Source organism: Drosophila biarmipes, chromosome 2R (assembly GCF_025231255.1).
Source record: "Drosophila biarmipes strain raj3 chromosome 2R, RU_DBia_V1.1, whole genome shotgun sequence".
In the NCBI taxonomy this organism is placed as follows: Eukaryota; Metazoa; Arthropoda; class Insecta; order Diptera; family Drosophilidae; genus Drosophila; species Drosophila biarmipes.
In genome coordinates, this window is record NC_066615.1 from 9,088,026 (window position 1) to 9,106,807 (window position 18,782).

General features: G+C 45.9%; 3 protein-coding genes, 1 long non-coding RNA gene and 5 other non-coding genes across 9 annotated transcripts; 1 reads left to right on the forward strand and 8 right to left on the reverse strand.

Moving 5' to 3' along the window:
• Window positions 1–207: 207 nt before the first annotated feature.
• Window positions 208–1,801, reverse strand: LOC122818183 (uncharacterized). Its single transcript, XR_006367679.2, has 6 exons — window positions 1,547–1,801; window positions 1,301–1,357; window positions 1,058–1,109; window positions 825–871; window positions 542–569; window positions 208–350 (listed from the first exon to the last, which is right to left on the reverse strand). It is a non-coding gene; the product is annotated as an uncharacterized LOC122818183 (long non-coding RNA).
• Window positions 931–1,018, reverse strand: LOC122818426 (small nucleolar RNA Me28S-Gm1083). Its single transcript, XR_006367909.1, has one exon. It is a non-coding gene; the product is annotated as a small nucleolar RNA Me28S-Gm1083 (small nucleolar RNA).
• Window positions 1,180–1,267, reverse strand: LOC122818427 (small nucleolar RNA Me28S-Gm1083). The gene has a single exon (XR_006367910.1). It is a non-coding gene; the product is annotated as a small nucleolar RNA Me28S-Gm1083 (small nucleolar RNA).
• Window positions 1,423–1,510, reverse strand: LOC122818424 (small nucleolar RNA Me28S-Gm1083). The gene has a single exon (XR_006367907.1). It is a non-coding gene; the product is annotated as a small nucleolar RNA Me28S-Gm1083 (small nucleolar RNA).
• On the reverse strand, window positions 1,677–1,764 carry LOC122818425 (small nucleolar RNA Me28S-Gm1083). The gene has a single exon (XR_006367908.1). It is a non-coding gene; the product is annotated as a small nucleolar RNA Me28S-Gm1083 (small nucleolar RNA).
• An 85-nt stretch (window positions 1,802–1,886) lies between the features above and the next one.
• Window positions 1,887–4,338, reverse strand: LOC108026867 (H/ACA ribonucleoprotein complex subunit 4). The gene is made up of 6 exons (XM_017098052.2): window positions 4,190–4,338; window positions 3,768–4,130; window positions 3,435–3,686; window positions 2,970–3,244; window positions 2,336–2,749; window positions 1,887–2,275 (listed from the first exon to the last, which is right to left on the reverse strand). Exons 1-6 carry the CDS (start codon window positions 4,200–4,202, stop codon window positions 2,066–2,068), a joined length of 1,527 nt encoding a protein of 508 aa, XP_016953541.1. The 5' UTR covers window positions 4,203–4,338; the 3' UTR covers window positions 1,887–2,065.
• LOC122818419 (small nucleolar RNA snoR639/H1) lies at window positions 2,805–2,944 on the reverse strand. Its single transcript, XR_006367902.1, has one exon. It is a non-coding gene; the product is annotated as a small nucleolar RNA snoR639/H1 (small nucleolar RNA).
• Window positions 4,339–4,657: 319 nt separating the features above from the next.
• LOC108026748 (28S ribosomal protein S17, mitochondrial) lies at window positions 4,658–5,551 on the forward strand. The gene is made up of 2 exons (XM_017097874.3): window positions 4,658–4,848; window positions 4,905–5,551. The coding sequence occupies exons 1-2, from the start codon at window positions 4,741–4,743 to the stop codon at window positions 5,262–5,264; spliced, it is 468 nt and encodes a 155-aa protein (XP_016953363.1). The 5' UTR covers window positions 4,658–4,740; the 3' UTR covers window positions 5,265–5,551.
• A 191-nt stretch (window positions 5,552–5,742) lies between these two features.
• LOC108026747 (myelin regulatory factor) lies at window positions 5,743–17,953 on the reverse strand. The gene is made up of 9 exons (XM_044091778.2): window positions 17,736–17,953; window positions 14,034–14,123; window positions 10,111–11,494; window positions 8,709–9,348; window positions 8,374–8,642; window positions 7,059–8,166; window positions 6,486–6,997; window positions 6,157–6,373; window positions 5,743–6,098 (listed from the first exon to the last, which is right to left on the reverse strand). The coding sequence occupies exons 2-9, from the start codon at window positions 14,056–14,058 to the stop codon at window positions 6,018–6,020; spliced, it is 4,236 nt and encodes a 1,411-aa protein (XP_043947713.1). The 5' UTR covers window positions 14,059–14,123; window positions 17,736–17,953; the 3' UTR covers window positions 5,743–6,017.
• Between the last annotated feature and the right edge of the window lie 829 nt (window positions 17,954–18,782).

Here is an 18,782-nt window from a genome sequence, read left to right on the forward strand (position 1 = left end):
CGCACATTATTGAGGATCAATATAGACCTTGTTTTTGCATACACACATGCTGGCAGTTCAAGTTTTCAAGCCATCACACGCCCGCTTCTTTCGCGCTTTTTTTGCACCCCTGGCGAATATTTCGCGCCCAAACAGGCTGGTCAAAGATTTCAGCTGGATTTTAGGTTATAAGCAAGCGTGACCTTAATCCCAATAAATAAATGTCGCTTGTTATTTGTTTTCTTTTATTTTCGCTTCAGTTGATTTAAAATTAGAATGGAGTGTTTTGGGCAGTACTATACCTAGAAATATAATTGTTTTTATAGAACATCAATTAAGAGTGCTGTATGACATCGGGATGACATCAGAAACTGCAAAACAGAAGAAAAAGTTTAGTTAGTTCCTTACGAGGGAAAAAAAACATTTCGTTTCTTTAAAAATATTCAGTAGGACCTATTGGAGTAGGATTTGTTGCGGTTAATGTGAAAATCATGCCACATAATTCAGATTTATTTTTACATCATTTTCAGTTAAAACTTTATAAAAGAGCTTTTATATTTACCTTGGTTTAATAATAGCGTGCTTGCGTACTAAAAAATGCAAAAGAAAATTAATTGTTAGTCAGTGGTTGGATTATTTTTAGGCAAAAATCATTATTTTTTAGGAATTGTCAGTAGGACCTATTGGAGTAGGGTTTTGTTGCGGTTAATGTGAAAATCATGCCACATAATTCAGATTTTTGTTTTCATCAATTTATCGAGAAGAGTAGATTTTAAAAGCAGTTCAAAGCAAAATATGTTGGAAAAAACTATTTTTACAAGAGAAATCCTTAAATAAATATTTACCTTCTGAATAGGATTAGGAATCCTCAGCCAACAAATCATGTAATAATCTGAAAAAGGAAAGATTTTATTACAAAGGCCCCAACACATTTTTATTGTTTTTATGTTGGAATAGAATTCAGTAAGACCAATCTCGCATTCAACAGGAGAAGTTTCAATTTCAGATAGGGGCGAAAGTTAATGCTCATCATTTTAAGAACAAGAACAAATTTTTTTTTTTTGTAATCAAGATTTACCTTTTCGTTTTAAATTCCCGTCGTTCTTTTTTGAATCATTTGGTCAAACAATCTGTAAAACAAACAAAATAAATTGTGAGAAATATATATATAAAACAAAGTAGACCCCTTTTTAGAATTTAAATTACATTTCAGGAAGACCAATCTCGCATTCAGCATGAGAAGTTTCAATTTCAGATAGGGGCGAAAGTTAATGCTCATCATAGAAAGGATAGGAAATATGAAGTTATAATAATGACTTACATTTTATGTAGTATCCTCGCCCAAGGATATAACTTGTTTGTTTGCCGTTCAATCAAACTGCAAAAATATAAGAAATTTCAGATTAGTAAAATACATAATAAAGCTTGATGTGGTCATTATTTTATTTATTTTCAGTAAGACCAATCTCGCATTCAACATGAGAAGTTTCAATTTCAGATAGGGGCGAAAGTTAAAGCTCATCATAAGACATATTACTGAAAAAATTAAGCTCTAATGGAAACTCACCTTTTGTGCACTTTTAAAAGCATTTCTTCCTTTCGGGTGTTCCCCAAGCTATAAAAACAAAATTTGAATTAATATTTAAGTCGAATAATGAAGACGAAAAGTCTCGAATAACTCAGATATGTTCGGTTGCGTTATGTTTCAGTAAGACCAATCTCGCATTCAACATGAGAAGTTTCATTTTTCAGCTAGGGGCGAAAGTTATTGCTCATCAGATAACGCAAACGAAAATATAACTCAGCTATTTCAAAATGCAATTTTAAACTCACCTTGCATTTGCGTAGGCCTGCCTATCTAACTGTAAAGCTAAAGAGAACTAGAACTTAGGAAAAAAAGCAGAACGTTCACAATAAAATATACAATTTATTGCATTGCGAATGTCACTTAAATGCATTTGTAATTAGTATGCACTTCTACACATAAAAACACTCCTTAAACTTAACAGCTAGCGAATTGGTAGGTGTCTCTACAAAAAAGCGTAGAGTTCTCTATAAAACCTAATCCTATAGAAACATTCGACTTCTATTCCTGAGCCTCTTCTCTGTCCCTATCCTTATCCTTCTTCTTCTTCTTTTTCTTCTCCTTTTCTACTGGCTCTGGCTCCTCCTCAGCAGCTGGGGCCTCCTCATCGCCCTTGTGCTTCTTTTTCTTCTTCTTTTTGTCCTTGGAAGGAGTCTCCTCGGAAGCTGCGGGCACCGCTGTTTCCTCAACGCTGGAGGTGCTCAACTTGCGCTGCATAAACAAAGTTGGTTAGTGAAAGATTATTTAAAGGAAACTATTTAAGGAAGTTACCTTGCTGGGTTCACTGGAGCCATTGGTGGGAGAAACCTCTTGAGGAGCTGCTGCCGCTGACTTCTTGGCACTGTAGTCCACGAAACCAGTCAACCACTCCTTAGGTGTGTTCTCATTGGGCCGGCCAAACTTGTCCAGTTTGCCAGCGGCAATGAGTGCCTTCTTGGCCGACGCCTTGGGGCCCAAACCCCACTTGCGCGGGTATGTGTCGCGCTCCATGATCACACGCTTGATCTTGGCCACCACACCGTGGTCGCAGGAGGACATCGTAGCTGTGGTCATGAGGGCGATAGCCAGGCAGATCGCCTCACCCTTGGTGGTGCAAATGACGATCTCCTGATCGATCTCAATGCCATCCTCGTAGCGCAGGACACCGGGCAACATGATCTTGGCACCGTAGCAAACGGCATTTACCTGGGGAATAACGAGGCGTTTAGTTGCGATCATGACAAGATTTGGGCAGAAGAGATGTCGACCGAATATTCTTTGTCGAGAACGCAGAAAAAGAGCGCTGCCCAACATACACACATCAGCGGCTTTGCTGTTCCCAATCATAGTCACAGGTGCTCGTGGGGATTGCAAGCACCTGCCGGCTTAATATCATGGGGTAAAGGACATTGGTACCCAAACTCACCGAACTGTCCTTCATGATGATGCGCTTGTGGTTGACCAGCAGACCCTCCAGCGGCTTGATCACTCGTCGCAACATCGACTCGTCCTTGTGGTTCTCGTACAGCCACATGGCGTCCAAAACATCGTGCATGGTCACCATGCCGTCGCGCTCAGACTGAATGCCCGAACGGACTCGACGCAGCTCCAGCATCTGGCCACCGACGCCAAGAACGAGACCCAGATGGACGCACATGGTACGGATGTAGGATCCGGCCTCACAACTAACCCAAAAAACACCTGAGCACGTGAGTAGGCGGAATTGGAGGAGAGAAAAAGACGATGTTTTAACATGTACAATGTGCATTTGCGTGGGCTGGCAAATACTGGAGTTTCAGTTGCTTCAGCGGGCTGCATCCCTGCAGGACAAACCAATCCAGCAGCGACGCACCAGCTCTGGACGAGAGTGGGTAAGTAAAGGCGGACTTACCCATATTCCGGCTTTCATCGTAGTCTAACAGCTTGCTGTCGTAGACAGTACGCACTCGCAGCTGTCGCTTTACGGCGGAGATGAGAGGTGGTCGCTGGAAGAGGGCGCCTCGCAACTTCTCCAGGCCCTGACGCACCTTGGCCACAGACTCCACGGCTCCGTGGAGCTTGAAGATGGCGACGTACTCCTTACCAGCGCTCTGCTGCGACTTGACTAGTCGGGTGGCCCTGTCGATACAGACAATCAAGCAACCTGTTCGAAAAAAATTAAAACACGAGGTCACACATTGAGGTTAGGTCGGGCGGGCGGGGGCAAACACGCGCTACCACTTACCCGTGACTTTGGGATCCAGCGTGCCCGAGTGGCCGGTCTTCTCCACCTTGAGGATCTTCTTGATCCAGGCAACCACCTCGTGGGAGCTGGGGTTCGACGGCTTGTCCAGGTTGATGAAGCCAGTCTTCATGTACTCCTTGATGTCGCGATTCAGGGGAGACGATCCGTGCGCCAAGGGAGTGTAGTGGTTGGAGCGGATGTTCAGCTTGTCGAAGTTCTTCAGGAGCAGAGGCCATTGCGAGGTGTCCAGCTCGGCAATCTTGGAGGAGGGCTTGATCTGGAAGTTGCCCTGCTTCTGCAGCGTGCCAATATCATCGCTGTCCACGGGCTCCTCCTTGATCTTCTTCTTCTTCTTGCGTGCTTCTGCGGGCAGACAGTCCGTAAGGTTGGAGTCCCTTTTATTCATCACTTTTCAGACTTACCCACGTCGGCCATTTTAACTGCGTTTGTCTGAGAAAATTACTAATAAACGGAGAGGAACCTCCGCACGTGTTGCGCGCTGCGAGAAAATGGACGGGCAAACACGTGGAGCGCGCCGTCTATCGATAAGTCTGGCGATGGTCCGCGATAGTTTAGCCCAGCTTTACACTAAGGCAGCTATCGATGTTTGAATGTAAATAGTAACGATTCTTAAATATTATCATAGCGCAAAAATAGCGATTGTCACAGCGCTTAATGTTCACTCCTGTTTTAGATACATTTTAATGTTTATTTATTTAAAAATATTATTTTTATTAAATATTTATTTAGTTTACCAGTATTTTGTTGAAATATAAATAAAAACTGAATTCATGAGATTGGAAATGAGCTCCTAAGGCAAACAAACTAACAAAAATAGTTTGTAAAGAAGCAACTTGTTGCAGCCCTTGAATCCGATAACTGCCGTTCCTATCGATATGTATCAGCTGTTGTCACGACTGCTCGCAACCGGTTGTTTATTTTATAGATTTTTAAATAAAAGTCCTGCAGGATAATGTCGCGGCGGGGTCTACTACTCATGGGCCAGTGCATGCCCTGCATCAAGCAGAATGCCTCCAAGATCCGCATTCGGCGCATGGAACTGGACAAGAATCTGAATATGGTAGGCGAAACATATAAGAACTCGCACCAGGAGACTCACCGCTTCTTATTTTGCAGTACTTCAAAAAGGACGAGTTCTACTTTGCCCACGATCCGCAGAAGGTATGCAAAACCGGGGATGTGGTCCTGATCAGGGAGTTGCCCGAGCGGCTCACCCGCCTCATCACGCACAACGTGGAAAAGGTCGTCTACCCGTTGGGTGACATAACCGATCCACTTACTGGAAAGAAAGTGGTCGTGGGCAAGTACCGCGAGGATATCGAGATGACCAACCAGCTGTTCGGCAAGGCGGAGAAGGCCTTCGACTACGAGAAGGCTCCGCCACGAGGTCGCCTCGAGGGAACCAAGGACTTCACGCACGGAGAGACCTACATCAAGTACCACGAGGATGGCAAGGACCAGCCGTTCGCCGTGTAAAAGATCGCAGGTCGTTTATCTGTTAAGTTTCCCATATGTTTGATAGTAAAGTGCATTCACTTGTCTTAGATACATTGTTGCTATTTCTATTTATGACCCCAGGTATAGCTGCTCTGTCACCTTAAGGAGGGATTTCTTTTTTATTTTGTTTCTGAACTAATATAAGATCGAATTCCCTTTTTATATGGCCAAGTAAACTGAAATTTAATTTAACGATTTCTTTTAGTTTGTACAGTGTGTCTAAAGCGATACGATAGAATCAAATAAAAAGAGGTTTGGTAATTAAATAGTCATGCATTAGGTAAAGGACCATAGACCTCTCAGAACGCCATTCTTTCGTCTTTAAAGTTTTAATCGTTTGCTTTAATTTATTTGTTTAAAAGTTCTAAATTAGAACGAAATATTTCTAACTGGTGATATTAAGCTTGCCATCATATCAGTTTCTTCCATTTTTTACTATAAACCACACAATGAAAGATCATTTTAAAAGATTTCTCTACATATTTTATTTAAATGGTCGATAATTGTTTTGCATTTATTAATGATTTGTTTCCTTTACGTATAAATGTCTTCATTTTAACTTCCGCTCGCTGATCAACAGTTTTTTGTTATATCATTTTCGCATTTCCCTAATTAAAACGTGTTTTCCGGGTGCCAGGACGTATCCGCAACAATCAAACATGCAGTACACACACAGCAATGCGCATAGTTTTGGAGTTCAGATTTGATCCGTGCCATAAATTAAGCTGTAAACTAATCACAATCTCTTACGATTCTAAAGTTGTACTGGAGTATGGGATTCGCCAGGTGAGCGTTGTCGTCGCATAGTTTTTGCTGCAACCGAAAGAGTTAAGTAATTGCTCGGGGCGTTTGAATAATCACGAAAACCCACCTGCTCCAAGTCGTGGCTGGCGCGCAGCATGAAGTCCCGCAGGAAGTACCCGCGAGCGGGAAGATCCAGGGAAAGACCCAGTTTGTTCTTGTCCCGCTTAAGGATCTTCACCCCGCTGGCGGATGTGGCCTCATCATCCTCGTCCAGCTGGGCGTTGGCACTGGGCTTGGCCTGATCCTCATCGGTGCAGATGGACCACTGCAGCGGCTTGTTGGAGCTGTCGATGGGATTATGGTTATTCAATCGGTTATGATCATAAAACATATTCAAATCGAAAAGCCACAGTGTGATCCGAATCATTTTAAACAGTACTCAAGGAGCCAACGAACCTCAGATGGAGCTCCAGGCTACTGGCCTGCAGATAACGCGACACCGGGACTACATAGCTGACGTTGAGGGAACTGCCCGAGGTGGGGCAGAACTGCTCCACCTCAATGGTGTGATTGTACTGGGCGGCCAGCACGCAAGTGGACACACTCCAGCAATCTAGCTGGAAGGGTGGTATAACAGTCTCATCCGTCTTTGGTCCCTGATCCGCGGCAGCCTGCACCAGGTGGTAGACGGGATCTTCTTTGGCCGTGATCACCGTCTCCGTCTCTTGGGGAAACTTCTTGGCCAGGGCGTCAGTGCTGTGCGAGCTCTTGCCCAGCTGAGCATCGAGAGCAGCCAAAGTCTCATTGCCAGCTGAGACAACGGGCTGGGGCAGAGTCTCTTTTATGTCTGGATCCTGGTCCTGCTCCTCCGCCGACTGCAGATCGTCCTCCACGTGCTGCTCCTTCACATTGGCATCCACGTTATCCGGCTGAGGCTGAGTTGGTGGCAGCACCTCGAAGCAAACGGACTGTGAATGACAAAATATGTATTCATAAAATTTTATAAGGATTACTTTAGCTAATCCTTACCTGGCAATTGTCGCTGACCGACTCGTCTCCATTGCACTCCGTCGGCTGTCCAACAAGCTCCGCCTTGAAAGTCTTCTGCTTGATCCAGTCCAGACTCCGCTGGCTCGCCGACCTCCGTCCCAAATTGGACTCCCTTAAGCCCGGTCCCTGGTATTCGTACAGTACTCCTTGGAGGGGGTTGTCCACAGACTCGTTGGTGTTGCTCAGGTTCTGCAGGTCCAAGGCATCCGGGTTATCGCTGCTGTTTCTCACAGAAAGAGCCGGTGGAGGTACGTCCAGAGCCAGGGCAAGCGGACTCGGGGCGGACTCAGTGCTCACCTTGTTGGTGGTCAGTGCCTGATTGGCCGTGGGTGGCGATACGGTCTTGTAGACGTGGGTATAAACGGTTCCCGGGTTGAATTTCCTAATGGGATGGGCGGCAACGGCTGGGGAGTTGGAGTCATAGCCATCGGAATCGGGACTGGCGATGGTGGCCACCGCCACGATGGGCTCGTCCAGCTTGAGCTGTGACTGCTTCTGCTGGGCATCGATGTCTATGGAGTTGTTCTCGAAGTCCTGGGGCAAGGGAATGGCCTGGGGCGGCTTCTCCGTAGAGGCCACCGTGTCGTTGAGGGCAGCGGGAGGAGGAGACTTCGCTGGCGTATTAGGAACCACATGGACGGGCGCAACGGCCAAGTGCAACTTTTGACCCGCCGCCTGACGCAATACCTCCTGGGTGGGCGGCCACTTGCCCTTCTTGCTGTTGATGGTCTTGTTGCTGAAACGTGGCGCCGTCGTCGTGATGGTACCATGCTTCAGACTCGGCTGCTGCAACTGGCTGGTAGACACCTGTGGCTTGGACAACACCGCGGCCAGGTCATCCGGCTGCTCCCCAGCTGGCCAGGGTCCGGGTGGACGGGAGGTGCTGGTAGCGGACATCCGACTTGGCCTCGTTCCGTGCGTCTTGTTCTTGAAGAGTGTGTGCAGGTTGTGGAAGTAGTGCCGATCCTCGTCGGTAAGGTGCGTAGCACCCGGCTCCGGACGGAAGAGCCCGTTGCTAAAGAGCTGGTAGTCCATTTGCTGCTGCTTGTTGTGCTCCACGAAGTACAACGTGGACACCGCCGCCAGGCTTTAATGGAAGGAAAAGGGGGATGTTGTATTTTATATAATATACGATATATACTCGTATTCAAGATATAATAAAGTGATTACACTTATTTTAGTGACCCTAAGTATTTCTACAGGACCAAAATAATTCAAGGAGCTTATAAGCCAAAACCGAATTTGTTGATCACTATAATAACCCTTCTGGATAAACTCCCAAGATCGAACTCACCAGGCTGCCATTACAATGATCAGCAGGAAGATGACGATTTGCAGGGATCGGCTGGAGCAGACCTCGTATCCGTCACGCCGACTGCCGAAGGACTTGATGGCTCCCCGCTCCGGCAGGATGCAGCGCGGCTCCAGCAGATCCTTGGCACGCAGTTGTTGGCTGTTTTGGCCAATGTTGGCACGTTCCAGGTGCTCGATGCGCGTCTCCAGCGAACAGGTCACCTTGCACAGCTCCTTGACGGCTCCGATGTTCTCCATCAGGATGCGGTCCTTGAATGCGGATAAGGGATTGTTAAAGGATTTGCTGGACTACAAAGATCCAAAGACATGGCGCACCTTGTTGACCAGCAGGAAGTTCTCGATGACGTTTCCATTGGGCAGCACCACGCTGCCAGCCTCTTGCACTGCATCCGGAATGACCTCGCGCACCTCCTGCGCAATCACCCCGGTGTCCTCGATCTCCCGGGTGTCGCTCTCCCGCCGCAGACCCGAGTGAACGGCAAACTCCGGCATGTAGCGGTAGCGTACTATCCGGATCTTCTGGAGATTCCTTAGCTGCACGGATGTGTCCAGCTCGCCGATCTCCTGCTTGGCGCGACTGTCGCTCGGCTGGACAATGTGGCCCGACACCTTGAGGTTGCCATGGACCACCAGACTCTCGTCTGGACGATCCGTGTTGATGCCCACGCGACCCGTGTGGAACACCGATTCGGGGGTGATGCCGCGTTGCCAGCACAGGTCCACGTCGGACTCAAACTGACCTGGATTAGAGGCTCGCACGATGATCTTCTCGCTGCCGTGACTCACCACTGGGAAGTTCCCAGAGTGGGTGTGCACATGGAGGCCCACGACCAGCTGGAAGAAGCGCTGCTCGGGATTGGGGCGGCCCTTCTTGCGCATGTTGTTGTTCGTCGTCTCCGAGAAGTGCAGGCGGCCCACGGTGATCTTGCTGACGATGTGCTTCTGGAGATCGATGCTGTTGGCGAAGGAGTTGGGATCTCATTAAGACTTTATCTAAGGGTTTTCATGGGCTTCATTCTAAATTTTCTTGATCTACAGGGAAGTATTAACTACTTATAATACTACTTATATATTCATAGCGATGTTTTAGAACTTGTAAGTTACCGAATTCTTGAGCCTAAAATACCAAATCTTTGTTTTTAGCTTACTTTAGACTTGGTTAAACTTTTCAAAGCAATCCGTAGTATGCGGAATACCCCAAATATTTTTAAACCGTTTTTGTGAACTCCTGAACTACTGTGAACCACTGAGAACAATGAACTAGATCGCGAGCTCTGCCCAGAGCGGCTAAGGGGAATCACAAAAAGTTGTGATCGCGCATATTTGTATTAGTTTAATCATTCTGTACCTGCATCATATTTTTATAAAATTTATAGCATATGGATTGCATTCATGAACGAACAAAATTGATTTTACTGAAATACTTCAAATACAGACAGCCTTAAACAAATCAGGACTTAACTGGTCAAGTTAGAATTACGAGAATCAAAGGGGAGTTTAAGAAATAAATATGAAATTTCGTGTTAAATGTTTATATAGGTTGTGCAAAATTGATCGGTATTTATTTTTCTTTATAAATACTTTGTTCTTTTAAATAAGCATTCCAAACCAATACTACAAAAACATTTGCATTAAGAAAAGGGCTATTTTTCATTCATAAAATTATGTGCTCCTAATTATAGACGTTCCTATTAGCCTGGTAAAAGGATATACTCACAGAACGGGATAGAAGGCCTTCTTGGAGCGATCCGACTGGCTCTGCTCCACGCGGATCGTCTGGTTGGGCGCCTCGAACTTGACGCCGTAGAAATGCAAGTGGAAGGATTTGATTTTCTCGAAGCCGGACGGTGTCTTCACGAATTTGGCATCGCCCTGGAGGCGCGCATGGCAAGTAACCTGGAAGTGGTTCTTCTTCTGGCACACGTACGCGTCGTCCGAGACGCTGAAGTTGAAGCCCTTGTCCGCGTCCACGCGGTAGTAGATCACGGACAGCTCCTGCAGGCTCTGGTCGAACAGCTTGTGCCAGTTCTCCGGCTGGAAACTGTGGAACCGGATGCACTGGCCCCCCGCCGGATCGCCAGCCTCGCTGCCGGAGTGGGATCCGGATCCCGAGCCTGAACCCGATCCGGTGGCCACTCCGCCGAGCTGTCCATCGAGGCTGTTTTCCGCCTGGGAGTTAACGGCTGACAAGGCTGGCGACACGGAGGCGGAGCAGTGGGAGGGCGCCGGTGTGGGCGTGGCCAGGGAGTGATGGGAGGCACGCAGCGGACTCATCTGCAGGCCAGCATCCACTTTGGGGGCAGTCGGAAAGTCCGGACAATCCAGCTGCGTGGACATCTTGCGCTTGCGCGACAACGAGTGCACGGGCGTCGAGGGAGCGGACTCACGGTTCAGGGACAACTGGCTCGTGCCGATCACCTGCACACGATCGCCCAGACCCAGGGCGGAGGTCAGCGTGCAGGTGGACAGGTTCTGATAGCTGCCGGAGGCATACATCCCCGCACCAGCCCCTCCATTCTCATTGTAGTAGTCCTGGTGCTGCTGATGTGTGCCAAACTGCTGGTCACTCAACTGAGGCGGGTACATCTGGTGCTGTTGCTGCTGGCACAGCAGGTTGCCCGGATTTATGATGAGTCCGGACTCGTGCTTGATCCGCACGTCGGCCTGCGGAGCCGTAAAGTGGTGTTGCTGCTGCGGAGGGGAGGCGTACTGGCCCAGGTCGGTCTGCAGCATGTTGACCTGGTGCTGCATGGGCGGCAGACCCGGGTAGATGAGCTCCCGCCCAGACATCGCCATCCCGTGACCCTCGCCCAAGGGACTGTAGGCAGGTTGCGAGTCCGGAGGAGACTCCGGGAGCTGTGGATGCACGTGCGGCTGGGCCTGCGTCGCCACGGGCGTGCTGCCCACGCGACCGGAGCTACTCAGTTGGGCATCCAGGCCGTTCATGGGCGGTGTGTGCGGCGACTCCATGTGGGAGTGGACATCTCCGCCGCCGGACAGGATGCCATTGTGGCCCAGCCCGCTGCCGTCAAAGGCTCCTTGCACCAAGAGATCCAGATTGTCCATGCCATGGCTATCTATGCCATCCAGATCCTGGGTAGCTGGAAGAATTTAAATTACATGAATTGGGGTAAATCATTCAGGGTGAGTAATCAAACCAAGAGGAGTGCATATTTGAAAGAATTTATCGGAAGGTCAGACCAAAATACTTTTTAATTTAATAGTTATTAGTTTTCCACTCTAAAAAACGAAAAATAATCTTTACTTCGAGAAAAATATCTAAAGTTCTTAAGAGCTGTTTTAACTTTAAAAGTGATGTTTATTGTAAGAACAATAAAATAGACCTAAAGGCTCATAGGATCTCGAGTAACTAGGCCTGTTCCTTGGAAATATACAAAGTAATTAAAAAGTAAACATTGACATCCAATATTGTAATGTAGGCAAACAATTTTTTATCTTTCGAAGTAGAGCAAAGTCCGGGAATCGCGAGCGACTCAGACTGCCAATCAATAACCATGAAAACATTTCACTTATTGAGAAATTAAGTATGGCACGTTTCTGAGGGGGCGTTTACCAAGCCCGGAGATAATTATAGTTGAATATGAAAAACCATTCGGATTCGGGGCACTGAAAACAGGGAGCAGCCCGCTGATAAGCCCTGAAATTCCCGCTCTGTTTGATCGATACTTGGCCGAATAATTTGTTGACGTGCCGAATGTAAATTGTTGTGTAATTTATGCCACCGCTGGCTGGGGGATTATGCCCAACCAGCTGAATTACCATTGAGGGTCTTGGGATAGTCCATAGTTAGGCGAGTTAGGTCGAGGGTGCCCGAAATTCAGGGAGCTACGTCTGCAGGACTCCAGAGCTTTGCGACTTGGCCCAATCGAATCCGAAGCGCACTGAAGGCCTGGTTAGCTGGCTGCCAGCATCCATGGAAACGAGATGGAGTTGCGATTCGAACATCAGTGAGTGGGTAACTCCCCCCGATTGCGATGCATTCTGCTGCTGGCGCCCCGCTGCATCTGAGAAAACAATTATCTAACGCACGTATGAGCGAGCATGCGGTTGATGCACTCTTCACAACTCGCTGAGCAGTGAAAATGCCTCGAAACACAACCAGTAAAAACTAATAATCAAACTATAAAACCAACTCAGATCGGCATGGTAACCAGCCGAAAGGCCCGATGAAAACGAAACCTAATTGCATGGAATAAATATAAAAACAAGCGCCCTCAAGTCGCCGAAGCCCCAGCAGCAGATCATCGTTTTTCAGGGTCTTAAATCGCAGCCACTGTTTATGCAATTGTTCTCCGATAAATATTTTTACAAATGCTCTCGTAGCACTCCGCATCCCCCTGCCCATTCACTGAAAACTGTTTTCGCAATCTCAAAACTTGGTAGGTTGCTGGAAATTTGCAAATCTATCTCAGTTAGTCACTCGAGCTCGACAGGCCGCGCGATACGTGGGCTATGGACAGGAAGTATTCGAGCACTGACTGCGGCCAGCAAATCCACAACCGAAGTGCAAATATTTGGGCTTCCGGCCCCCGGAGTCGGGCTTATTGATCAAACAACCTGCTCCTTTCGTGTGCCGCACAAGTGGCATGCAAATCCCAGCCAGGCCGACTCGCAGCGAAATTGTATGGAAATATATTAAACGACTCCAGCTATCATATGTCCTGATTGTCTCATTCTCGGTCTCAAGCGTCTGTGTGGGTGTACGAGATGCAGGAGCTCAGAACAAAGGGGTCTACAGCTGGTCCGCTACAAATACCCTTGCTACCACATATCACTAGTTAAGAAGGCTTAAAAATCTTAAACCTGTAATTAAATACATCCCTGAGATACATCTTCATTACATGGTCACTGAGTAGTTACCCAAAAATGTAGATGGCGCTGCAAATAGGTTTTTATCTCGCGACCTCTATGTACCTTCTGGAGGCATATTTATTTTAAAAATCTTAAAATTTGGTAACCCTTATATAATAATTGGGGCACTAGAAATCTTGTTTGTTTTAAGAAGCACTCGTTTTGATAATTTGTAGAATATGAAGACAATAAACACTTTTATAGAAGAGCGTACTTGATTGCAAACCGGATACGAAAGACCTCATATGTTTTTCCACCAAATTGCAAAAAAAAATTCTTAGAGAAATAAACACCGAGTTAAGTATGAAATACTTAAAGCCAAGCAAAGAATGTGAACATATTTCCACAAATTATATAAAGGTTACTCGGAAGCACAACTGCAATTCTGTGTCACCGACGCAGTTTCAGAGTCCCGGGAATTTGGTGAGCCCCATAAGTAAGAACGAAATTTAGAAAAATTATTCTCTGACTCGTAATAACGTTGTCTAAGGATGTACAGTGCCTACTTTCATACTGGTATTGTGCCATTTTTGGGTGAGGGTATTTGTTGGCCACGAATCCAGCCCCTTCCCCTGTTATATCTATTTTCGGTAGCCACTTTGGTTGCCAATGACGAGGAGAGCACGGCCAGCCTTCGACGGGGCCACTGCAAGGACCCATTTGAATTCGAATTGCTTATCCTTGCCGAATAAACTAATATGCACATAAACACTTGGGGTAATTGAATGGGTTCGCATTGCCAGTCGACTTCGGCCGGCTTGTACTTACAGAGTTCGAAGAAGTCAAGGTCCATATTCGAGTCACTTCAGAAGCATCCTGTCTACGTGGCTACAGCATGACTGGTGACTGGTGATCGGTCTGTAAGAAATCAGAGAGATGTGCCCATAAGTTGCCGGCCTTGTCTCGTCAAAATCCAAGTGCCATCGAGGCGACTTTGATGTAGATGTTGAAATTAAAATAAACGAATGATTAACCTTATCAGGCAGCCACTAAGTAGAACAAACCGTCTAAGATTGCATTGCACAGAAAATAAATAAAAAACAGGTTTCCTGTTAATATCTTCATACTTGCTGCTTATATTTCTGGATAAAATAAAGTTTATTTTTTAAAGTGGTTTTTTCCACATTTTTAACAGCGATAAGTATATTTTTAGAAAGAATTTCGTCATAAGTTGCCTTTTAAATCTTATTTTTAATTTACCCAGGAAGTGGAATGTTTTCAATTGCCTAGACTTAAAATTGAATTCATTTTGAGAGTGGCTTTTGGAGGCAGGAATTTCAAGAACACTTCTAGTTTTGTAGCATTTTAAGTGTTCGTTAAGCATTATTTGTTAGAAAACCAATAAACTCTTTTTTATATAAACAAATATTAACAAAAAATTAAAAAAAATTTCAAATTACCCCTTGAAATATTTTATAAGATTAATGTTTTAAAGACTTTGGACGATATTAGCCCAATTTCTAGTTAAATATCATCCAAGTTACTTCTTTAAAATAATAATTTGATTGAAAAACAAATTGTAATTGAGATGCTACACATTACATTATAATCCCTAAACCTCTAAGCTCAAACACCTTGAACAAGTGTCAACAGCAATCTGTTCCACTGTGCCCCAGCCCCATATCTAAGTATCCAGAATGAGTCTGATATGAAAATGTATTTTGGTTTCACATTTTCTCAAAGCCTACATGATGCACAACAACGAAAATATGCCTTCAAGTCGAAAAAAGTATATAAGAACGCGGAATAAACTAAGTAGGCAGGGGTTCTACGATGAAGAATATTGGCACATGGGCTTGTGTATGCATTCAGACTTCCTATAAGTGATGTCTGGCATCGAAAGAACGCAAAAAACCAAGAGCTCGATAAGTAATTCGCGATTTCAACGGAACTTTGCGACGTCTGTGGCTTCATCCGCCTTTGGGCAGCAGATAAAGCCTCAAAACGACGCGATTTCATTTAAATCCGATGTGCAGCAGCAAGTCATTGCATTGGCATCGAAGCCAACACGTGACTGCGACTTGAAGTAAACAAACGACCCCCAGTAAAGTTATTTGGCAAGGGATTGGCTTTTCTGCACAGATAAGCCAAAATGTATGCTACGAAAGGTGTTTTGGCCCACGCGGCGTATGCGCAATGTGTAGGAAGGTGCGCGAATTGCTCTAATTTCGGGATTTTCGAGTGGTTTTTGGGTTTTGTAACAGTCCCCAGCCAACCTTGGTTCGATTGTGACTCTAGCCCCACGCGATGCCACTGCTGCAGATGACTGAAAGTGGTGTATGGAGCCAGACTTTGCCTTCGCGCCGTGACAAAGCTGCTTGTCGCAGTGATTTTGATTGAATTAACGCCTGGCTTTCGCATGTGAATACTTTTCATGTATATATTTCGCTCGGGGCTGTTTGCCCGACGGATAAAGAATGCTTCCTCCTATAACAATATAATGAAATGCTCAAGTGATTTGATTTAGTCGGTAGTCGGCGGCAGGGCAACTAAAAATAAACACAACCAAAACCAGACTGGCGATCGTGGATCGTGACTCGAGTTTCACTTGAAGATGGCAGAAAATTGAAATGAAAAAAGAAGAAACCTGTAGTTGTCCGGCTATTGATTTGTTGCTCGCAGTTTCTGTTACGGAGTCGGAAGTGGATGGCCTGGGCTTTGCAGGGCGCTTGACTTCGTCTTCGGCACGGCTTTAACCTCATCCTTGAGGTCGTTTTGTTTTTGTCTCGGGTCTTCGGCATTTGCGAAACCCGCTGGCTCATCATGCCGGGGCATTTAGCGTTTGATTAGCATTTCAATAAATCCAAATTTAAATCGAAATCCATATCCAAGCCCACCGCGACCATGCCGACACTGTACGACATCTAGCGCTCTCGAATGGCGTGCGGCGGCTCGCAAAACACGATTGCACGTAAGCAACGATGGAAATTGAGCCATAAATACGAATAAGTTGTATTTTGTTTTTGTGCTAATTGCCGCTGGCATGGGATTCACTCGGCCAACAAGTCAATTATGGCCAGTGCCCAGCTCTTTGGCCAAAATCTGCGGAGCCCGAACCCATGACTTCAATTTGACCAGCTTGCCCTGCCCACAGCCCAGTTTATCCGAGAGATTATCAAGATGTGTGGCAAAGGCGTCGGCAATCAAGGCAATTAGCACCTTGGCACCACCTGCCTAACCACATGGCCAAACATCGGATCAGTGATCGGGCCAAAAAGCATCTATTTCACCAGATCCCCAGACTGCGTTCGAGATCCCTAGGCGGAAGTGCGTCACTATGAATATGACTCAAGTGATAAAGTACTTGTCAAAAGTGTCGAGAAGTGTGCTCGGCTACTTTTGGGACTTCATCTGGCTTGCGAATTTGGCGGATGCGAGAAAAGAAAGTCGGGGCTCGGCTCGCCTGGAATGGAATATTCCATTTGTTATTGATCGCATATTTAGCATCTCTGGCGGACTCGGATTCCAGTTGAGCGGATCCAAAAAACCCCTCCCCCGCCCATTAGCGCCAAAATAAACTATGCTAAACAGCTTTCGGAGCCTCTTCTTAGCCATCTAGATTGTTATTTATAAGTCGAGTAGACCCCGCGCGTTTTGGCCTGAGTGTTTCGCTGTGATTTTGCTTCTCGGCTTTTACATATTTTTGCCGCTACTACTCGGATCCGGGGCCTTATAGAGGGGGTGCTGTGTCTTTCGCTGTTTTTTCTGTTTTCTGTTTTCAGTTTTTCTGTTTTTGTTACTGTGGCTGCTGCTCGAAAACCAAACCAACCGGTTGACTTTTATGTCTTGGCCCGATGCTGTTGTGAGCGTCTTTTTGGGCTTTGGGACACGTTTGTGCTGCCTGCCTTTACTTCACTTGATCTCTTCTGTGTGTCTTGGCGCTTGGCACAGGTTGTGACGAAGATGGAGCCGCGGATCGAAGTAATCGTCGGGTTTCGAGAGCATAACGATCGAACTGACGAAATGAAGACGTGCACTTGGCGACGGCAGAAACAACAAATCCGAGGCTCCCACCAATGAAAAACAAATAAATAATGCAGAAAGGAAAAAAAACCCCACGTTTGCCGCATTCTTATTGTTGTTTTGACTGAGCGAGAGGTGAGCTATACGCGGTTCGATTTTCCCACTCTTTTCAGTGGGAGGCTGGGCCCATTGTCTCTTGGAGACTGATTCTTTGCGGATTCGACAATTTCGGGTTACGTATACGCCGCACTGGCTGCCAACACAGGAGCCACACTTTCGCTTTGCACATGTTTTACTGGATTTATTATGCACAATTTGCGTAATTTCCAGTCGATCACTTCCAGAGCGACTGCTTAATATTGGTTTAGACTCTTCATCACTGCGAGGGGGCGGGCTTCCCGGATTTCCCCGGTTTTTCGTTGGTAGAGAGACCCCAAGAGATCTTGGTCTGACTAAAGTCGCCTCTAAATTAGTCGCACCCGCACACACTCGTACGTCGCCACTTACACATGAATCGCCGTTACTTGGATTGTTTACGAATTTGTTGCTTTATTGTCGTTTTATAGTTGGTTTTTTACGCGTATACTCGATGCAACTGCTGCTAAGATCGCGCCTTACTAAAAGCCCAGCCTTTCGCCGCCTCTCTCGTTTCTCCCCGATTAACCGCGGTCTTCAGCCGCGCAGCGAATGTATCCAAGTCCGTTGGAAGGCGAATCTCGACTAACCGATAGCCCGCCGCGCTCAGTTCCCGTTCCACGGCGCTCCGGCCTGGCATCGGATTCTCTCGAAAGAAACCCGATCTCTGGCCGCTCAAGCGCGGCTTCGAGGTGGGGTTGCCACTGCGCTTGCAGGTCGCTGCAGTAACGGTATCTCGGCTGGAGTGAGCGAACATTCGAAAAACGTGTTCGAAAGCAAACCAAAATATTGCGTATAGTTAACAATCTGTAGAAATACGTCAAGGCTATCCTTAGAACTTTTTAAATTGCACTTTCCCCTTGGATAGCTGCAAGTTATCTTTGCAAAAGTTATCAACAGTGGAAGGTTTTTAGCATTATCCCCTAAAAAATAATATAAATTTAAAAGAGCAAAATATTTGAAGTCCTCAAATAGATAAAAAACCTGTTATTATTACCATATTTTAAGCAAAGTAAATAATCTAGTTGTTCTTAAAAAGTTTTAAAAGTATGTACTTGTAGGTATTTATGAATACAATTATCTTTTTCTAGAAATAAAATTCATTAGTAAAAAACTGCATTCTTTTAACATTTTTTAGAATACGAAAAAAATAAAAATAACATGATGCTCTATCAAAACATTTGTTACGCGGCTAAATATATTTTTCCCATTTTAATATTGATAGTTAATAGGGAAAAAAAGTTACTTGTTATTGCTAATAATAAAAAAAATTTAAGTGAATACACAATTCTTAGATCTCTTCGCTTTCAGATCAAATTGGGAACGTACCCTGTGGCCTTCGTGTTCGGTAGGATCCACCACGACAGCCTGGTTTTCGGGCGCAAAATAGAGTGGCAACCCTGGATAAAGCGCTCTCGC

Coding starts and splice junctions, on each gene's coding strand:
- LOC108026867 (XM_017098052.2), bottom strand. Junction 2,750..2,969: donor TCATCATGAAGGACAGTTCG/GTGAGTTTGGGT, acceptor GTTATTCCCCAG/GTAAATGCCGTTTGCTACGG. Junction 2,276..2,335: donor GCTCCAGTGAACCCAGCAAG/GTAACTTCCTTA, acceptor TTGTTTATGCAG/CGCAAGTTGAGCACCTCCAG.
- LOC108026748 (XM_017097874.3), top strand. CDS start 4,741: ATGTCGCGGCGGGGTCTACTACTCATGGGCCAGTGCATGCCCTGCATC. Junction 4,849..4,904: donor TGGACAAGAATCTGAATATG/GTAGGCGAAACA, acceptor CTTATTTTGCAG/TACTTCAAAAAGGACGAGTT.
- LOC108026747 (XM_044091778.2), bottom strand. CDS start 14,058: ATGGACCTTGACTTCTTCGAACTCT. Junction 9,349..10,110: donor AAGGCCTTCTATCCCGTTCT/GTGAGTATATCC, acceptor CTTCGCCAACAG/CATCGATCTCCAGAAGCACA. Junction 6,099..6,156: donor CCAGCCACGACTTGGAGCAG/GTGGGTTTTCGT, acceptor TTTCGGTTGCAG/CAAAAACTATGCGACGACAA.